The sequence below is a fragment of the Salvelinus namaycush genome, chromosome 21, assembly GCF_016432855.1.
Source record: "Salvelinus namaycush isolate Seneca chromosome 21, SaNama_1.0, whole genome shotgun sequence".
Lineage (NCBI taxonomy): Eukaryota > Metazoa > Chordata > Actinopteri > Salmoniformes > Salmonidae > Salvelinus > Salvelinus namaycush.
This window is the reverse complement of record NC_052327.1, coordinates 22,895,925-22,912,351: the sequence shown is the minus strand read 5'-3', so window position 1 is coordinate 22,912,351 and position 16,427 is coordinate 22,895,925. Positions and strand designations below refer to the sequence as shown.

The window sequence follows — 16,427 nt, the reverse complement described above, 5'->3', positions numbered from 1 at the left end:
TTCTTCATTTACACATTATATAAAGGAAATTAGTTTCAGCTGTGGTCATACTGTCTGACTCAATCTGCCATGTTATTCCGTCATCTCGTCTGAGGACAATAAGGTATTTCATTACGTGCACGTATCAATAAGATACTAAGAAAGGGAAAATATAAAATATAGTTTGGCATGGCATTGGAAGAAAACAAAGGGAGTGGTTAGTAACATGATGTCTGGACTACATCATCTCTCCTCACACCAGACAGAATTCTAAATGTGAAGGGGTGAAGAGACACTGGACTTGGAGAGGGCTAGTAGTAAGTGGGGTGGACAAAGACACCACCTAACCCATATATGGGTCTGATTGGATCCCTATTCCCCTATGGTTTTACTGAGTACTCCAGAGCATATCTTAGCTTACTTAACCATCCCCATTTCATGCTGTACACCGAAAAGTACACCTTCATGACGTGTGATATACTACCTGTGGCACCGCAACTATCTAAATCCCTCCCCTCCGCCGAGAGAACTGTCTTTGACTGACAGGTTACTTATCAGCCACAGAGCAAGAACACACATGGTTTACACAAGAGCAAAGCAAACCAGACTAAGACCACTCACAAATAACAGGGCTGGCCTGAATGAGTCATACTGTACACATGAGAGAGAGAGGGGTTACTGATCCCTGGTTCCTGCCTCAGTTCAACTGGACAGGGAGAGTTACTGGCCAGGGAGTGTAGTGTATCTCTGCATCCCAAACAGCATCCATTTCCCTACATAATGCACTACTTTTGACCGCTAGAGCACTATACAGAGAAAGGGTGCCATATGGGATACATCCTATCTGAGTGTAGTGTATGAGAGCAGACAGTGAGAGGAGCCGCTGGTCTAGACCACCTCTGTTAAGGTGGGTCCCTGGGGCAGTCTAGCATCTCCTCTTTCTGGGCCTTTGTCCCTGATGCCCTGCAGTTCTTATCGTCTATTTTCCTCCTCATACACACACTGTGTGTGTGTGTGTGTGTGTGTGTGTGTGTGTGTAATATAGATCGTTATGGGTGATCTGAGTGGGGGTGCAGAGTCATAAGTCCATGCAACATACTGTACATATATCATATTCTACAGGTCAAGACACACTTCTGTGTACATCCCGTATCACAGTAACGGTTGGGGGCAGGACCGCAGTGTTCCCGTTCTCCGATCCCTCCACCTGCCTGCCAGCTATAAAAAGCAGGTCAGGCTGGATTGTTTGCCCAGGCATTTTTATACCCCGGAACCGAACAGAGCGCTGAACACAGTAGGAGTAAATGGCCTCTATTATCGTCTTCGCTAGGGGGAACTTGTCATAACAGCGTCACACACTACCCCCCAGCCAGCGGCCTGCCTGCCGACTCAGCCTGAGCATGGCCATGTGGCCAACGGCTACCCAGGACACACATAGAAACACCATCTCTATCCAAACCTCTGCATCAAGACAATATATCAATGTAAAGATCTAACATACAACACCCACACAACCTTACTCCATCAATCATATCCTGAATAAAAAGTGTCATCGTATCAAACCCTACATAAATATCACTCATCAACTGGATAACAGACACAAAACTAAAGAATTGTTGGTCTCATTTTGCAATGTGTCCCTAACGCCTATGTATTCATTTGGTTGTTACATAGGCAGGTACAGTATAATTACAGTTTAGGTACACATTATTAAAAAGTCCTTACAACAGACAGCAGCACCAGCTGTGTTCAGAATGGAAGGTGGGACACAGCTGTTATGTACTTGAGGAAAGGGCTCTTTGCTTTAATGTTGTGGAGGTAAAAGTCCACCTGTACTACAGGAAGGCATATGACCACACCGAAGACAAAACACAGCAGCAGTTACTGCAAAAGTAAATAGTTTGACAAAGATTAGGCTACTGCAAGTACAGGTAACTGCCAAAATAAAGGAAACACTTGAGTAAATGAGGGATACAAAGTATATTGAAAGCAGGTGCTTCCACACAGGTGTGGTTCCGTGTGGTTCCTGAGTAAATTAAGCAATTAACATTATATTATGATTAGGGTCATGTATAAAATGCTGCGCAGGCCTTTATTTTGGCTACACCTCCTTAGGATGGCAATGCCCCCGTCCACAGGGCACGAGTGGTCACTGAATGCTTTGATGAGCATGAAAACGATAAACCATATACTAGAGCAGATCTCAGTCACCAGATCTCAACCCAATTGAACACTTATGGGAGCGGTGTCTGAGACAGCGTTTCCCACCACCTTCAACAAAACACCAAATTATGGAATTTCTCTTAGAAGAATGGTGTCGCATCCCTCCAATAGAGTTCCAGACACTTGTAGAATCTATGCCAAGATGCATTGAAGCTGTTCTGGCTCATGGTGGCCTAACACCCTATGTTTTAGCAGAGAAGTTTGGAACTCTTTCTTATTGGTCTATTAACTAATTTACCACTTAGTGATGTCACCAGCCAGGCCAAAACTACATCCCAATGAAAAAGGATAACATTTCAGCTGGTATTTTCAAACCGCATTATCATCATTTTCACAATTTCACAGTATGGCGGTCGGTAGTAATCAGTGGCGGTCGGTGCCGTTTAGGTTTAGGGCATGGCTTTATTTCCATTACAGCATATTGGATGACTGTCATTCATATTCCATTCACTCAGCTCAATGTAAGATCAATAGGTTTAGGCTACTACCTGATACACATATTTGCTCTATACCCATCATGAGGTTGCTAATTGGTGTAATCAAGGTGACAGACAGTAGCTAGGTTTCCATCCAATTTGCAACAGATTTTCATGTGAATATTCTAAAATCTGCATAAAACATTATGCACATTTTCCCCACCAGAGATGTGTTTACATCAAACTGACTTTTTGCAGATAAAAAGGCTGTGCGTGATGACGTAGTGCACATAAAAATATATTTTGCCATTGAATTCCCATGTACAGAATGAAAAATACAGGTTAAATGGGTTTCCATTGCGTTTTCAACCCTACTGATGGTTTTGTCACAAAAACTGTTGCGGTATACATCAAATGTGCCCACTCTGGCCTAGGCATTGGCAATCTAACCAACAGCTCACAGATAGAGTGCGGGTAGGCTACCTACATGAGACTATTATGGATATAATTGGAAATAGTGGCGCCGGAGGGGATGGCCGCCGTTTTACGGCCTCCTGACCAATTGTGCTGTATTGTGTGTTTTTTTTGTGCTCTGGTCCAAAACCAATGCTGTACATAATGTTTTGGCCATTGTTTCATATGACCGAAAAGAGCTTCTGGACATCAAAACAGCGATTACTGACCTTGATTTGGATGGTGGACTTCTACTTCAACAAATTGAAGGCTAATGACATAATGCTCATCCCAGACCAGGCCGAAAGCCCGGTCACTCGGAGGAGGCGGAGCTATAGGGGTCGGCATGAAAGATATGTAACGAGACTGCAACGGCGAGTGCATAAGTTGCCATTACCCTCCGTTGTATTGAGAAACATGCAAGCACTAGAAAATAAACTAGATGAGCTCCTTTCAAGACTATCCTATCAACGTGATCTGAAGAACTGCAATATACTATGTTTCACTGAGTTGTGGCTGAACAATGACATGGAATATACAATATAAATCTAGCTGTTTTTTCTATAAATTGTCAGGACAGAACAGCTGCGTCCGGTAAGCTGAGGAGAGAGGTGGTGTGTCACTTGGTCGACAACAATTGGTGCACAGTCTCTAATATTAAGGAAGCCTCAAGGATCTGCTCACCGGAGTTAGAATGGCCTGGTGTAGACCACACTATCTCCCAAGAGACTTTGCATCAACATTTTTGTAGCCATCTATTTACCACCACAAACCGATGCTCGCACTAAGACCACACTCAACAAGCTGTAAAAGGCCATAAGAAAACAAGAAAATGCTCACCTAGATGCGGCGCTCCTAATGGCTGAGTATTTTAATGCAGGGAAACCTAATTTCTAGGTTTGCACAGGAGACCAGCATGTCTCCTGTGCAACTAGATGCAAAAAAAATTAAACTCTAGATCCCCTCTACACACAGAGACGCATACAACGCTCGCCCTCTATTTAGCAAATCTGACCATAACTCCATCCTCTTAATTCCTGCTTACAAGAAAAACTCCAACAGGACGTACGGGTGATGCACTCAATACGGATGTGGTGCGATGAAGCGGATGCTAAGCGAACCTCAGACTGGGGTGAAGGTTCACCTTCCAACAGGACAATTGGCCCTAAACACACAGCCAAGACAACGCAGGGGTGTCTTCGGAAAAAAATCTCTGAATGTCCTTGAGTGGCCCAGCCAGAGCCCGGACTTGAACCCAATCGATCATCTCCGGAGGCCTGAAAATAGCTGTGCAGCGACACTCCCCATCCAACCAGACAGAGCTTGAGAGGATCTGCAGAGAAGAATGGGAGAAACTCCCCAAATACACGTGTGCCAAGCTTGTAGTGTCATACCCATGCAGACTTGAGGCTGTAACCACTGCCAATGGTGCTTCAACAAAGTACTGAGTACAGGGTCTGAATACTTAAGTAAATGTGATATTTTTATTTTTTATAAATTAGCAAAAATTCCTAAAAATCTGCTTTTTGCTTTGTCATTAATCAATTTTAGAATAAGGCTGTAACAAAATGTGAAAAAAGTCAAGGGCTCCGAATACTTTCCGAATGCACTGTATGTAACGGCATTCATCCGATGGCATTGAGGAGTTTACTACTTCAGTCAATGGCTTCATTAATAAGAGCATTGACGACGTAGTACCCACAGTGACCGTACGTACAGTTGAAGTCGTAAGTTTACATACACATTACAAAATACATTTAAAGTCCGTTTTTCACAATTGACGATTGCACGAATGCTGCCATGTCCCACAATGTCGAACCAACAAATTGTCTGCTGGCATTTCATGTTTCCATCAACCCGGTCTTGACTTTTTTCATGCATGAAGTAATTAATCCGCATGAAATGGTTGGATGGAAACATGGATAGCAACACATTCAATAATGCATTTTATGTTATATTTTTCCCTTATTTTACCAGGTAAGTTGACTGAGAACACATTCTCATTTACAGCAACGACCTGGGGAATAGTTACAGGAGACAGGAGGGGGGGGGTGAATGAGCCAATTGTAAATTGGGGATTATTAGGTGGCCATGATGGTATGAAGTCCAGATGGGGAATTTAGCCAGGACACCGGAGTTAACACCAAAACTCTTACGATAAGTGCCATGGGCTCTTTAGTGACCACAGAGAGTCAGGACACCCGATTAACATCCCATCTGAAAGACGGCACCCTACACAGGGCAACGTTTCCAATCACTGCCCTGAAGCATTGGGATATATTTTTTTAGACCAGATGAAAGGGTGCCTCTTACTGGCTCTCCAACACCACTGCCAACAGTATCTGGTCTCCCATCCAGGGACTGACCAGGACCAACCCTGCTTAGCTTCAGAAGCAAGCCAGCAGTGGGATGCAGGGTGGTATGCTGCTGGCTTAAACACTCTTGCTGCATCAAGGTGATCTCGGGTGTAGTTATTAGCCCAAACAGTTGCAAAACGGAACAAAAACTACAGTTTCTATAGGACAAATTCAGGTAGGTCCATCCTAGTTTCATTCCGTTTAAAAAAAAGTTTTGCAACAGAATCGGCGGAATTAATACACCCCTGATAACCTCTCCAACCCAAACCTTCATACCATAACTGCTAACATTAACCACTACACAGCCTACATCGCTGACACCATATTAGCCAATGTCATAGTCAAGATATCTACTAGAATTAAAGGGCGTAAGTAAACTGACAATCCATGTGTATAATCACACAGTACAGTGTACAGCAACAAGTTTAGCAGTTACACTGGTGAGCACCGGTGGCAATAATTTAATAAAACCGAAAGCTTACTTTAACTTGGAAGAGCTGCAGTGTAACATAAATAGCATTCCTCTCTAAGGTTGTCTCACTCAAATTTGTAAGAAATGTAATTGTTCAAAACTTTAACTCTGTGATATATATATATATTTGTATATCACACAATACCAGTCAAATGTTTGGACACACCTTTATTTTTACTACATTGTAGGATAATACTGAAGACATCAAAACTAACACATATGGAATCATGTAGTAACCAAAAAAGTGTTAAACAAATTCAAATCAAAATATATTTTAGATTTCAAATTCTTCAAAGTAGCCCTTTGCATCGATGACAGCTTTGCACACACTTGGCATTCTCTCAACCAGCTTCATGAGATAAAAAAAAAAGTTCATTTGTGGAATTTCTTTCCTTCTTAATGCATTTGAGCCAATCGATTGTGTTGTGACAAGGTAGGGGTGGTAAACAAAAAATAAATGGTAAAAGACCAAGTCCATATTATGGAAAGAACAGCTCAAATAAGCAAAGCGAAACAACAGTCCATCATTACTTTAAAACATGAAGGTCAGTCAATCAGGAACATTTCAAGAACTTTCAAAGTTTCTTCAAGTGCAGTTGCAAAAACCATCAAGCGCTATGATGAAACTGGCTCTCATGAGGACCGCCACAGGAAAGGAAGACAAAGAGTTACCTTCTGCTGCAGAAGATAAGTTCATTAGTTACCAGCCTCAGAAATTGCGGCCCAAATAAATGCATCACAGAGTTCATGTAACAGAAACATCTCGACATCACAACTAGTGATGCACCGATATGACATTTTTGGCCGATTTGATATTTTCCTTGCCCCAAAAAAACTGATACCGATACCGATAACCAATGTTTAAAATTTTTGTGGCCTTTGAAGCATTCTAGTACAGATAAATAGTTAACACACATGGACGCAGCGGTCTAAGGCACCGCATCTCAGTGCAAGAGGAGTCACTGCAGTCCCTGGTTCAAATACAGGCTGTATCACATCTGGCAGTGATTGGCGCACAATTGGCTCAGCGTTGTCTGGGTTTGGCCGGGGTAGGCCATCACTGTAAATAAGAATTTGTTCTTAACTGACTTGCCTAGTTAAATAAAGTTTACACACACACCCCCCAAAAATTTGGTTGGCATTTACGTATGTCCCCATTACCAGTAAAACATCATCAAAAACTATTTATTTCACTTACTTGCTGTGCTGTTTCATTGTTCATTTCTTCAGTTGTTTCATTTCTATGGAACACCGCTGGGACTTTGCGTGTCAAAAAAGATACGCGTCAAATAATACTATTTGACGTGTCAAATAAGCTTGTTGACCAATCAGGATCGGAATATGACTGCACGTCACATAATAATTTAACGCGTTCACACATTTTTTTTTACGTAGTTATTACACAATCACTCCTATTTCATATGTCACAACGATTCAATGATACGTATGCTATGATGCTGGTAAAGTTGTCTCGCGCACCTACAGTGCTGGTCATAAAAAAAGCTAGCTAGCGAGCTCATGGATGCAAACAATGTTCTTCCCCAAAAACATAGCAAAATGACAATCTGTTTCAGTAGCTCTAGTTAGCTAGCCAACTATATAGCTAGGTGTCATCGTCTAAAATAACCTTAATTTATAAGACAGTTCTTATTTAATTAATGGTGGTCGGACCCATCTATGTGAAGCTAGCCATAATAAGGATTAGCCACAATAGTGGGCTTTGCGGTTAGCCTTCAAAAAACAACATTGTGTTGTTTAAGTGTTCCCTTTATTTTTTTGAGCAGTGTATATATATATATATATATATATATATATATATATATATATAGAGAGAGAGATTTTTCTGTGTTTTTATATATATATATATATTATATAAAAACACAGAAATCTGGTTGACTGCACTGGGCCTTTAAGTAAGTATTCTCTCTTTATAGGCGATTCTTGCCTCAGAAGTCAGAGGTGAAACCGTTTACAATGGCTCCAGGGGGGCCAAAGAGCAGAGCATCACAATTCACGCTACACGATCCCCAGAGTAAATAGCAGGAAGGTGTAATAACTCATCCACACACCAAACAGGCAACATTTCCTCTGTAACCCTGCCAACTTCCCTCCACTAACAGGCCACTCACCCATTCCAATAACACTGTTCACAGTCATCAGCTCTATAGACCATAACGTAAGAGCAAAAGAAACTGATACACACAACCCAACACCAACAAAATGAGCAAATCCCTAAAAAGAATATTCTCAAACTGAACAGACTATTTAAAACCATCTCAATTCCAACTTAATCTGTCATCATCTAATAGGTAGAAAAATCAACCACTTTTAGCATTATGCTGATGCTGTACTTTTCTCTCCTTTTAGCAGTATCAGTATAGTGCTCTTCATTTTTCGCCAAAAAAAAAACACATTCAAGATAATCATCAATGAACACACATTTCCCTGCATCTCAATGGTATCTTACATGGAATCTACACTGAGTAATATGTGGTATTAGTTTTAATTAAATTAATCAACTACAATGCTTGTTAGGAAAAAAAATGGGGCGGGGAAAAAGATGAGGTTGAAAAAGAGAGGGAGGGAGAGAAATGCATTCACACCTATCATCTAATTACACAACAACATTAATCACATTAACGGTGGAACTGATTGCCAGGGTCCAGGCCTTGCTGCTCCTACGTGTCGCTTTGCTATTGCAGTGGAGTCTTAGCTCCTGCCTGTTCTGTGCTGATAACAACTCTAATCATACTTGGCAATCTCTATCTGCACCGGAGATCGGCCCCCAGGGCTTATCAAAAGTTCACATCGAGCTAAAAGCAGAACAAATAAGGAAAAACACACAAGAGAAAGCCACCAAGGCACTGTGTGTATATATGGGTTTATGAGTGTGTGTGTGTGTTTGTCTGACACAGTGTTTTGTTTTTGGTACTGGCTTGGGAAGATTGGATAAATGTTTCAATTGTATAACTATGAAACTGTCATGTGTCCCAGAAAGTTAAAAGTATATGTCAGATAATATAGAAAAGGGTTACAATCATCCATACAAATGTTACAAATATAAAATCTCAATTAAAAAGTTGATGCATAAATAAACTTCCATGGTCTGAAGAGATAAGGTCAATGGGTAATTCAGAGGTGGCTGAACCTATAGACATGACATCATGGTTTCTATAGGAGGCTATGCATTATTCATGGTGACCTCTGAGCTTTATCCGTGATGTCATGAGGGCAGAGCTGCAGAGAGAGCTACAGCTGTATCTGTGGATCTGCCTGAGCTTATCTACCAGTGATCAGCAGGCGGCCTTATCAGCCCTGCACATCTCAGAGGGGAAGCTGCCTGCTTTTAAATCTACAATACATCCATCTACCATGTCTGTATTCCAGGCTCTTTTTGTTGTTGCCTTATCAGACCTGCCATCCCTGTTTCTGGTCTTATCCTCTTCTCCCACTTTTTAAAGTATCTAGAGATACACCCAGCTAGTCCCAAACAACAACACAAAAACGACAAAGATGAGAATGCAGCAGCCGAATGTAATTATAATGCAAGCTCCATCCCAATCGCCTCCATCTGTCTCATGCTCATAATATCGGAGAGCGATCGCCGCCCTGCTTATCCTGTCTCCCATCTCAACCGCCAAAATAAAAGCCCTGGGATCCGGATGCAGTTGGCTGCATGCATATCTTTCCATCAAGGATGGATGGATAATCAGTTTGAGAGATCTTCACCGTTGGGAAAATGACGCACAAAAGAAGCAGACAAATATCTACCCTGAATTTAGGCTTCAGCTTCCGTAATGCTGGACACAACATTTGTTGTTGGACCATCATTCCAAATGCTGCTACCATCATTCCAGCAAGTGTGCTATAACCATGACATAAAATACAGGCTGGTACGAAGAAGCAAGCTTGTGATGCTTATGGAACAATATTGTGGACGTAATCCAACCAAGTCTTTATCACCACTCCTCCTCCATTAAAATGTCTGCCAAGGCACAAGAGAATCATGGGACTTGTTTCTCTGTGCACCGTCAAGAGGCCGGGGAAGCATGATGGTGTAAGAACTGATAAAGACAAAGGCTATGACAACCCTGAGACGCATACATCCTTTCCAGGGTCTGGACTATATCCACATTCCACGCGAGACTGATGTGTGATCAGTTGATAGAACACTATTGATAGACCACTATGAAAAGGAAATAACAAATATAGTTTTTTTGTATTATTGAAATTACAACTAGCTAGCCTACAGAACATCAACAACATAACATGAAGAGGATTTGACTTATAGTCAAAGACTTTAAAACCTCTCACTATCATGTAGCCTTTTCCAGTGGCTGCTTTGATGATGGCATGTTGCAGATCCTATTTGGAGTAGATTTGGGCCATTGGCATGAACGCCCAATGGTGTGCCTTTTACTAGAAGCTTTTTATGCGCACTTTACACACAGTGCTTAACGTTTACTAATGTTACCTTATGTGATTTCTCTTTCCTTTTCAAGAGTCGCTTTCAAACTCAACCTCCAAGATATTGCTACTGTGTTTATCAGACCAAGGCATCTCTTCTGGATGAAGAACTGAAACAGCGCCTGGCACCAGAGCAAAACAACTTCTCAGCAGTAGTCAGTAAGTGAGGGTGTGTGTGAGAGAGTAAATATGATTAATATTTTCATTAACTGCATAATCATGCAAACCTTCACACATTTTGTAAACAGGAAGAACTTGTCAAGCAAGGAGACCAAGCACCAGACCAAAATAAAAACAATTTGAAATGGAAGCCTATGCATTATGGAGTTAAAAGGATAGATGAAAAAAAATCCTATTGTAACCCACTATCAGCAGGCAAGATCAGCTAGGCGCGCTATCTGACGCCCCATCTCTGGAAAAAGAACAGCAAAGCCGAGGGAAAATGCAACGTCAGCCTCAGAGCAGCCTCAGACAGAAAACAAATAAAAAAATATCACATTTTAATCTTTATCTCGGCTGAGATCGGATCGCTGTATATCTGCGTTCACATCGCCTTTTTCAGAGAACAGTGACGTTTCCACAACAGAATTAAACAGGAAACCACTGTTTCAGTTCATTTGCCAATGGACAAAATGTTTTTAAAAGAGCAAATTCAACTTTTTATTAAGCCTACAGCAACTGTAAATAAAGTAAAGAGAGACTGCAAGTTAGGCTAAATGGCCCTAACTAATTAGGTAACACAATGTTTAAACCTACTGCGATAGACCGCATTAACCATTTTTCAAATGTAACCTAGCCTAGATCTAAAAGAATAATAGCTTTCACTCTATGATGTTTCACATTGTTTAATAATTTATTGCACACTCTCACCGTGGTGAGTTGAGCTGGAGAGCCTGCAGATGTTGCTTGCCACTGAGTGAGATGTGCTTTACATCACATTTAAAATAAAACATGACATTATTTTGAAATCATTTTGATCATATATGCTATAGTAGGGCCTATTTAGCATTTATAATAGTAGGCTAGCCTACGTGCTCAATATTATGCTAGCTGACTATTTTAAATTGGTTTGTGTCAGTAGCCTAGGCTATCATTAAAACTGTTGGCTACCCTACACAAAATGAAAAAACAATGCACATTTCCACAAAATTCTTTAAAAATATATTGTTACATAATAACATTTTTAAATTAGGTTTGCAGGTAAATGCTAGAAATATTATTTTGGTCACTGCTGAATTTCACAAACCTGTCAACACCTGTCTATGTATATATTTCACACTCACAACTGCACAATGACACTTAAAGGGAAAATCTGCAGTAGCTACATACATTTTGTTGACTTATAAATCAATATTTACCCATTGATTCTTGAAGAATATAACTTATACATGCCTCATGAGATTAGTTCAACTCCTGTACCCCATCAGAACCCAAAATATAAGCTTGTTTTGAGATATTCCAATGTTTGTAAACAAAGTACTTGTAAACAAATGCTGTATAGCCTCAAAACATGGTTACAACTATAATGATCCCTCCTTGCATCCATAGCTCTTTGAGAATGGTTACATTTATCCGGGTGGGTATAATTTGTAGAACGTTCCAACAGGAATCTGTTCCAAAAACTTCGTAAAGCACAAGGTTGCTAACAAACAATGCATACAAAGTAACACGATCAAGTCACCTAGCTAACTAGCTGCCGAATAGGCATCAACTCAACCCGTAGCTTATTATTAATGTTTGTCCATATGCTACCAGAGACATTTTTCGGAATAAACGTGGTGAGTGAAAACTTAATGAAATAGCCCACTCCCTACCCGCTATCTTATTCGGCCGCTATACAACTTTGTATGCGTTGTTTGTTGGCAACCTTGTTATTTACGAAGTTTTTGGAACATATTCCTGTTGGAACGTTCCGCAAATTATACCCACCCCATTTATCCAGCCCCATCCCTCAGTTGTTTAGCGAAACAGTAGCGGGTATCTCGCTTTGTTATTGTTTCAACAGCTGATTGCCGCTTTAAAGATAAATGTGAACTTATTTGTTCTTACGTTTGATCTGCCGGGGTTTGCTCTGCTTTCTTCTGGACATGGCTTTCCCCTGTTCTTGTTCAGCTGAAAAGAAGTGATCTTCTTCCCAAGAAGAACTCTACTAGCAATGAAACACAGCTCGATCTCCACCCGGAGATATCCGCATGACCTGCACTATGATATTTTTTGATGCGCGATAACTACCTGTGGTCAAGTAAGCTTTAGTTACTTTTAAATGTCTTCCCAGATGTGCGGTCTTCTCCTAGCTCTTCCTCCTCTTCCTTGTGATGTCTTGCCTGTCACCGAAGGGATGCCAGTGCCTGCAGTTGTGTCGCTATCATTATTGTATTAAATGTTGCCGCTTGATTGTTTTCGTTTTTCCTTTATGTTTTTCCCTAGTCCGCTCCACGCTCTAGTACTTGCAGCCAGTATCAATGGAGCGCGAGCATGACACTAAACACTACAGCTGATATGGCTACATGACACGCCCCTCTAACGCCACCTGCGTCTGACGTAGGGTATAGCGTCTCGATGATGGGCGTCAACAGTAGGCCCCCAAATCCTTGATTGTATACCTACTTTGATTTTATCCATTTATTACGTTTATTTTGACTGTTTATCTAAACTTATCTAGGTTTATCTGGAAGGTTTATCAAAAACGGAAGAGATTCTGGCATTTATAATTGCATAATCTGGCAATAGTAGCCTATGATTCACAGCAAATCTGTAGCCTATTTTTATAATGTACAAACTATAAGCCTAATAGTCCATCCCTTGTAATTTGCCTACAAGATGACAGACAGTTATGAAAAAATTTTAGTTGATGAGAAATGAAGACATGGGAAACCTTGCATAAGGAAAGTATTTTAGGATAATACAGTGCCACCGACACGGCCCGCTACCAAGGACTGCGGGTCCCCCCTCTCCTTCTCCGTGGCCGACCTGAGTAAGACATTTAAACGTGTTAACCCTCGCAAGGCTGCTGGACCAGACGGCGTCCCTAGCTTCGTACTCAGAGCATGCGCAGACCCGCTGGCTGGTGTGTTTACGAGCATATTCAATCGCTACCTATCCCAGTCTGCTGTCCCCACGTGCTTCAAGATGGCCACCATTGTTCCTGTACCCAAGAAGGCAAAGCTAACTGAACTAAATGACTATCACCCCGTAATGCTCACTTCTGTCATCATAAAGTGCTTTGAGAGACTAGTCAAGGATCATGTCACCTCCACCTTACCTGCTACCCTAGACCCACTTCAGTTTGCATACCACCCCAACATGTACACAAACGATGCAATCACCATCACACTGCACACTGCCCTATCCCATCTGGACAAGAGGAATACCTATGTAAGAATGCTGTTCATTGACTACAGCTCAGCATTCTACACCATACTACCCTCTAAGCTCATCATTAAGCTTGAGGCCCTGGGTCTCAACCCCACCCTGTGCAATTGGGTCCTGGACTTTCTGATTGGGCTGCCTCCAGGTGGTGAAGATAGGAAACAACATCTCCACTTCGCTGATGCTCAATACTGGGGCCCCATAAGGGTGCGTGCTCAGCCCCCTCCTGCACTCCCTGTTCACCCATGACTGCGTGGCAATGCATGCCTCCAACTCAATCATCAAGTTTGCAGGTGACACAACAGTAGTGGGCTTGATTACCAACAACGACAAGACAGGGAGGAGGTGAGGGCACTCGGAGTGTGGTGTCAGGAAAACAACCTCTCACTCAATGTCAACAAAACAAAGGAGATGATTGTGAACTTCAGGAAACAGCAGAGGGAGCACCCCCCTATCCACATCGACGGGACAGTAGTGGAGAAGGTGGAACGTTTTAAGTTCCTCTGCGTACACATCACGAATGTACACACCTCTTCAACCTCAGGAGGCTGAGGAATTTTGGCTTGTCACCTGAAACCCTCACAAACTTTTTACAGATGCACAATTGAGAGCATCCTGTCAGGCTGTATCACCGCCTGGTACGGCAACCGCAAGGCTCACCAGAGGGTGGTGCGGTCTGCACAACGCATAACTGGGGGAAAACTACCTGCCCTCCAGGACACCTACAGCACCCGATTACACAGGAAGGCCAAAAAAATCATCAAGGACAACAACCACCCGAGCCACTGCCTGTTCACCCCGTTACCATCCAGAAGGCGAGGTCAGTACAGGTGCGTCAAAGCTGGGACAGAGAGACTGAAAAACATCTATCAAGGCCATCAGACTGTTAAACAGCCATCACTAACACAGAGAGGCTGCTGCCTACATACAGACTTGAATCATTGGCCACTTTAATGAATGGATCACTCGTCACTTTAAATAATGGCACTTTAATAATGTTTACATATCTTACATTACTCATCTCATATCTATATACTGTATTTTATACCATCTATTGCATCTTGCCTATGCCGCTCGGTCATCACTCATCCATATATTTTTATGTACATTATTTTTCACCCCTCAAGATTTATGTGTATTAGGTAGTTGTTGTGGAATTGTTAGATTACTTGTTAGATATTACTGCACTGTCGGAACTAGAAGCACAAGCATTTCGCTACACTCGCATTAACATCTGCTAACCATGTGTATGTGACCAATAAAATTGTATTTGATTTGTATTTATGTGACCCTCTTTAGTGCAATGTAAATGCAATGTCATAGGTGATGTGGAACACCGCATTTTTACTACAAACTTAAGCAAGACAAATTAATTGATTAGTCTTTAGGTAACTGATGGGTGCCAAGCATGCTATAGTTTTCATGTAATTCTTAGAGGAAATATCTGAATAAAGCCACTGTATAATTTCAAATGATGAATTATTAGCTACAAATAATGTATGTGGCTCTATCCTGAAAAGTAATTCATTGAGAACTGCAAACGTATCATATATATCAAGGTCATGGGATGCATTTTCTCCATTGTTTACATTTTTGTTGCATACTCTTTGAGGGTTTGCACAAATTAAGGAGTGTGGCTTTAATAGTCCCATCGCTTTTTATGCTACCAAAGTAAAACCAAGTGATAGATTGTTAGCAACATAAAGTCAAGTGTGCAATATGTATTCTCAATACTTAAAAAAGCAGTTTGTATGGATTTTATCTGTTTATCTGTTTTTGTACAGTTTTACATTTTTACAAACCATTCAGGAATATGTAACAAAATACATCTCCAGAAGGCATCAATTGAGGGTACAAATCAACAACCAAAACAATAGCTTACAAGACAAGTTTTTAAGCCATATTCACTGCTCCCATCTAGTGGCAATGTGAAAATCTTGTCAAGTAGAAAAAGGCTGGTGTCTAACAGCATGATAGCTGTTATGTTGTATCAACATATGAGTTTGTCTTGATGATGTACAGACATTGAGACTAGTGTTACATCAGATACTCTGATACTTACTAATCATGCTAATCTTTAAAGATCTTATAATTTTTTTCACAGATACAGAACACACAAGATCAAACATTACCTTTTGGATTGACACAGTCATAAGAATCTGTTGATTCCTTATGATACTGGCAAGACCGGTCGGTAACACTTCACATTACGTTGCTCTTCTACTTGTGTAGTAATGCTGTTATTGAAACAATATTATCTTGTCATATCATATGTTAATTACTGTGTAATAACGTTACTCCTATTTTGTGTGTGTGTGTATGCGTGTATGTGTTTGTTTGTGTGTGTGTGTGTGAGTATGATAGAAATACACAGGTGGGCGTGGCATCAGCTTTGCTAATGATAGTATGTGTTTAGTACTTATAAGGATTAAACACTTTAAAGAGTCTATTGACGCACCCATGCGTAAATCTAAGTAACATAATAAAAAAATCCCCATCAAAATCCATCAGTTTAAACTACAGATATCTTTTTTTTTTGCATGGGCTGAGTCTCAATACACCGCATTCGCCTACATCGGCCTTCCACATCTGCACCAGGAGGCATCTCGAAAGAAACCCGTTCTCATGAAAATGTCTGTACAGTCCGAACGGTGTGGCCTAAAAACGATATGACTACTCTATGGAAAGGGG

At 41.1% G+C, this 16,427-nt stretch overlaps 1 protein-coding gene across 2 annotated transcripts in view; it reads right to left on the bottom strand.

Moving 5' to 3' along the window:
• LOC120066215 (zinc finger protein ZFPM1-like) overlaps positions 1–12,848 on the bottom strand; it is an 81,159-nt gene extending 68,311 nt beyond the window's left edge. The window contains exon 1 of one of the 2 annotated variants that reach the window (XM_039017422.1): positions 12,417–12,848. In XM_039017422.1, coding sequence (XP_038873350.1) covers positions 12,417–12,456 — 40 coding nt within the window. In that variant the 5' untranslated portion in view covers positions 12,457–12,848. The remainder of the gene's footprint in view (positions 1–12,416) is intronic. The other variant, XM_039017423.1, reaches the window with a different exon arrangement.
• Between the last annotated feature and the right edge of the window lie 3,579 nt (positions 12,849–16,427).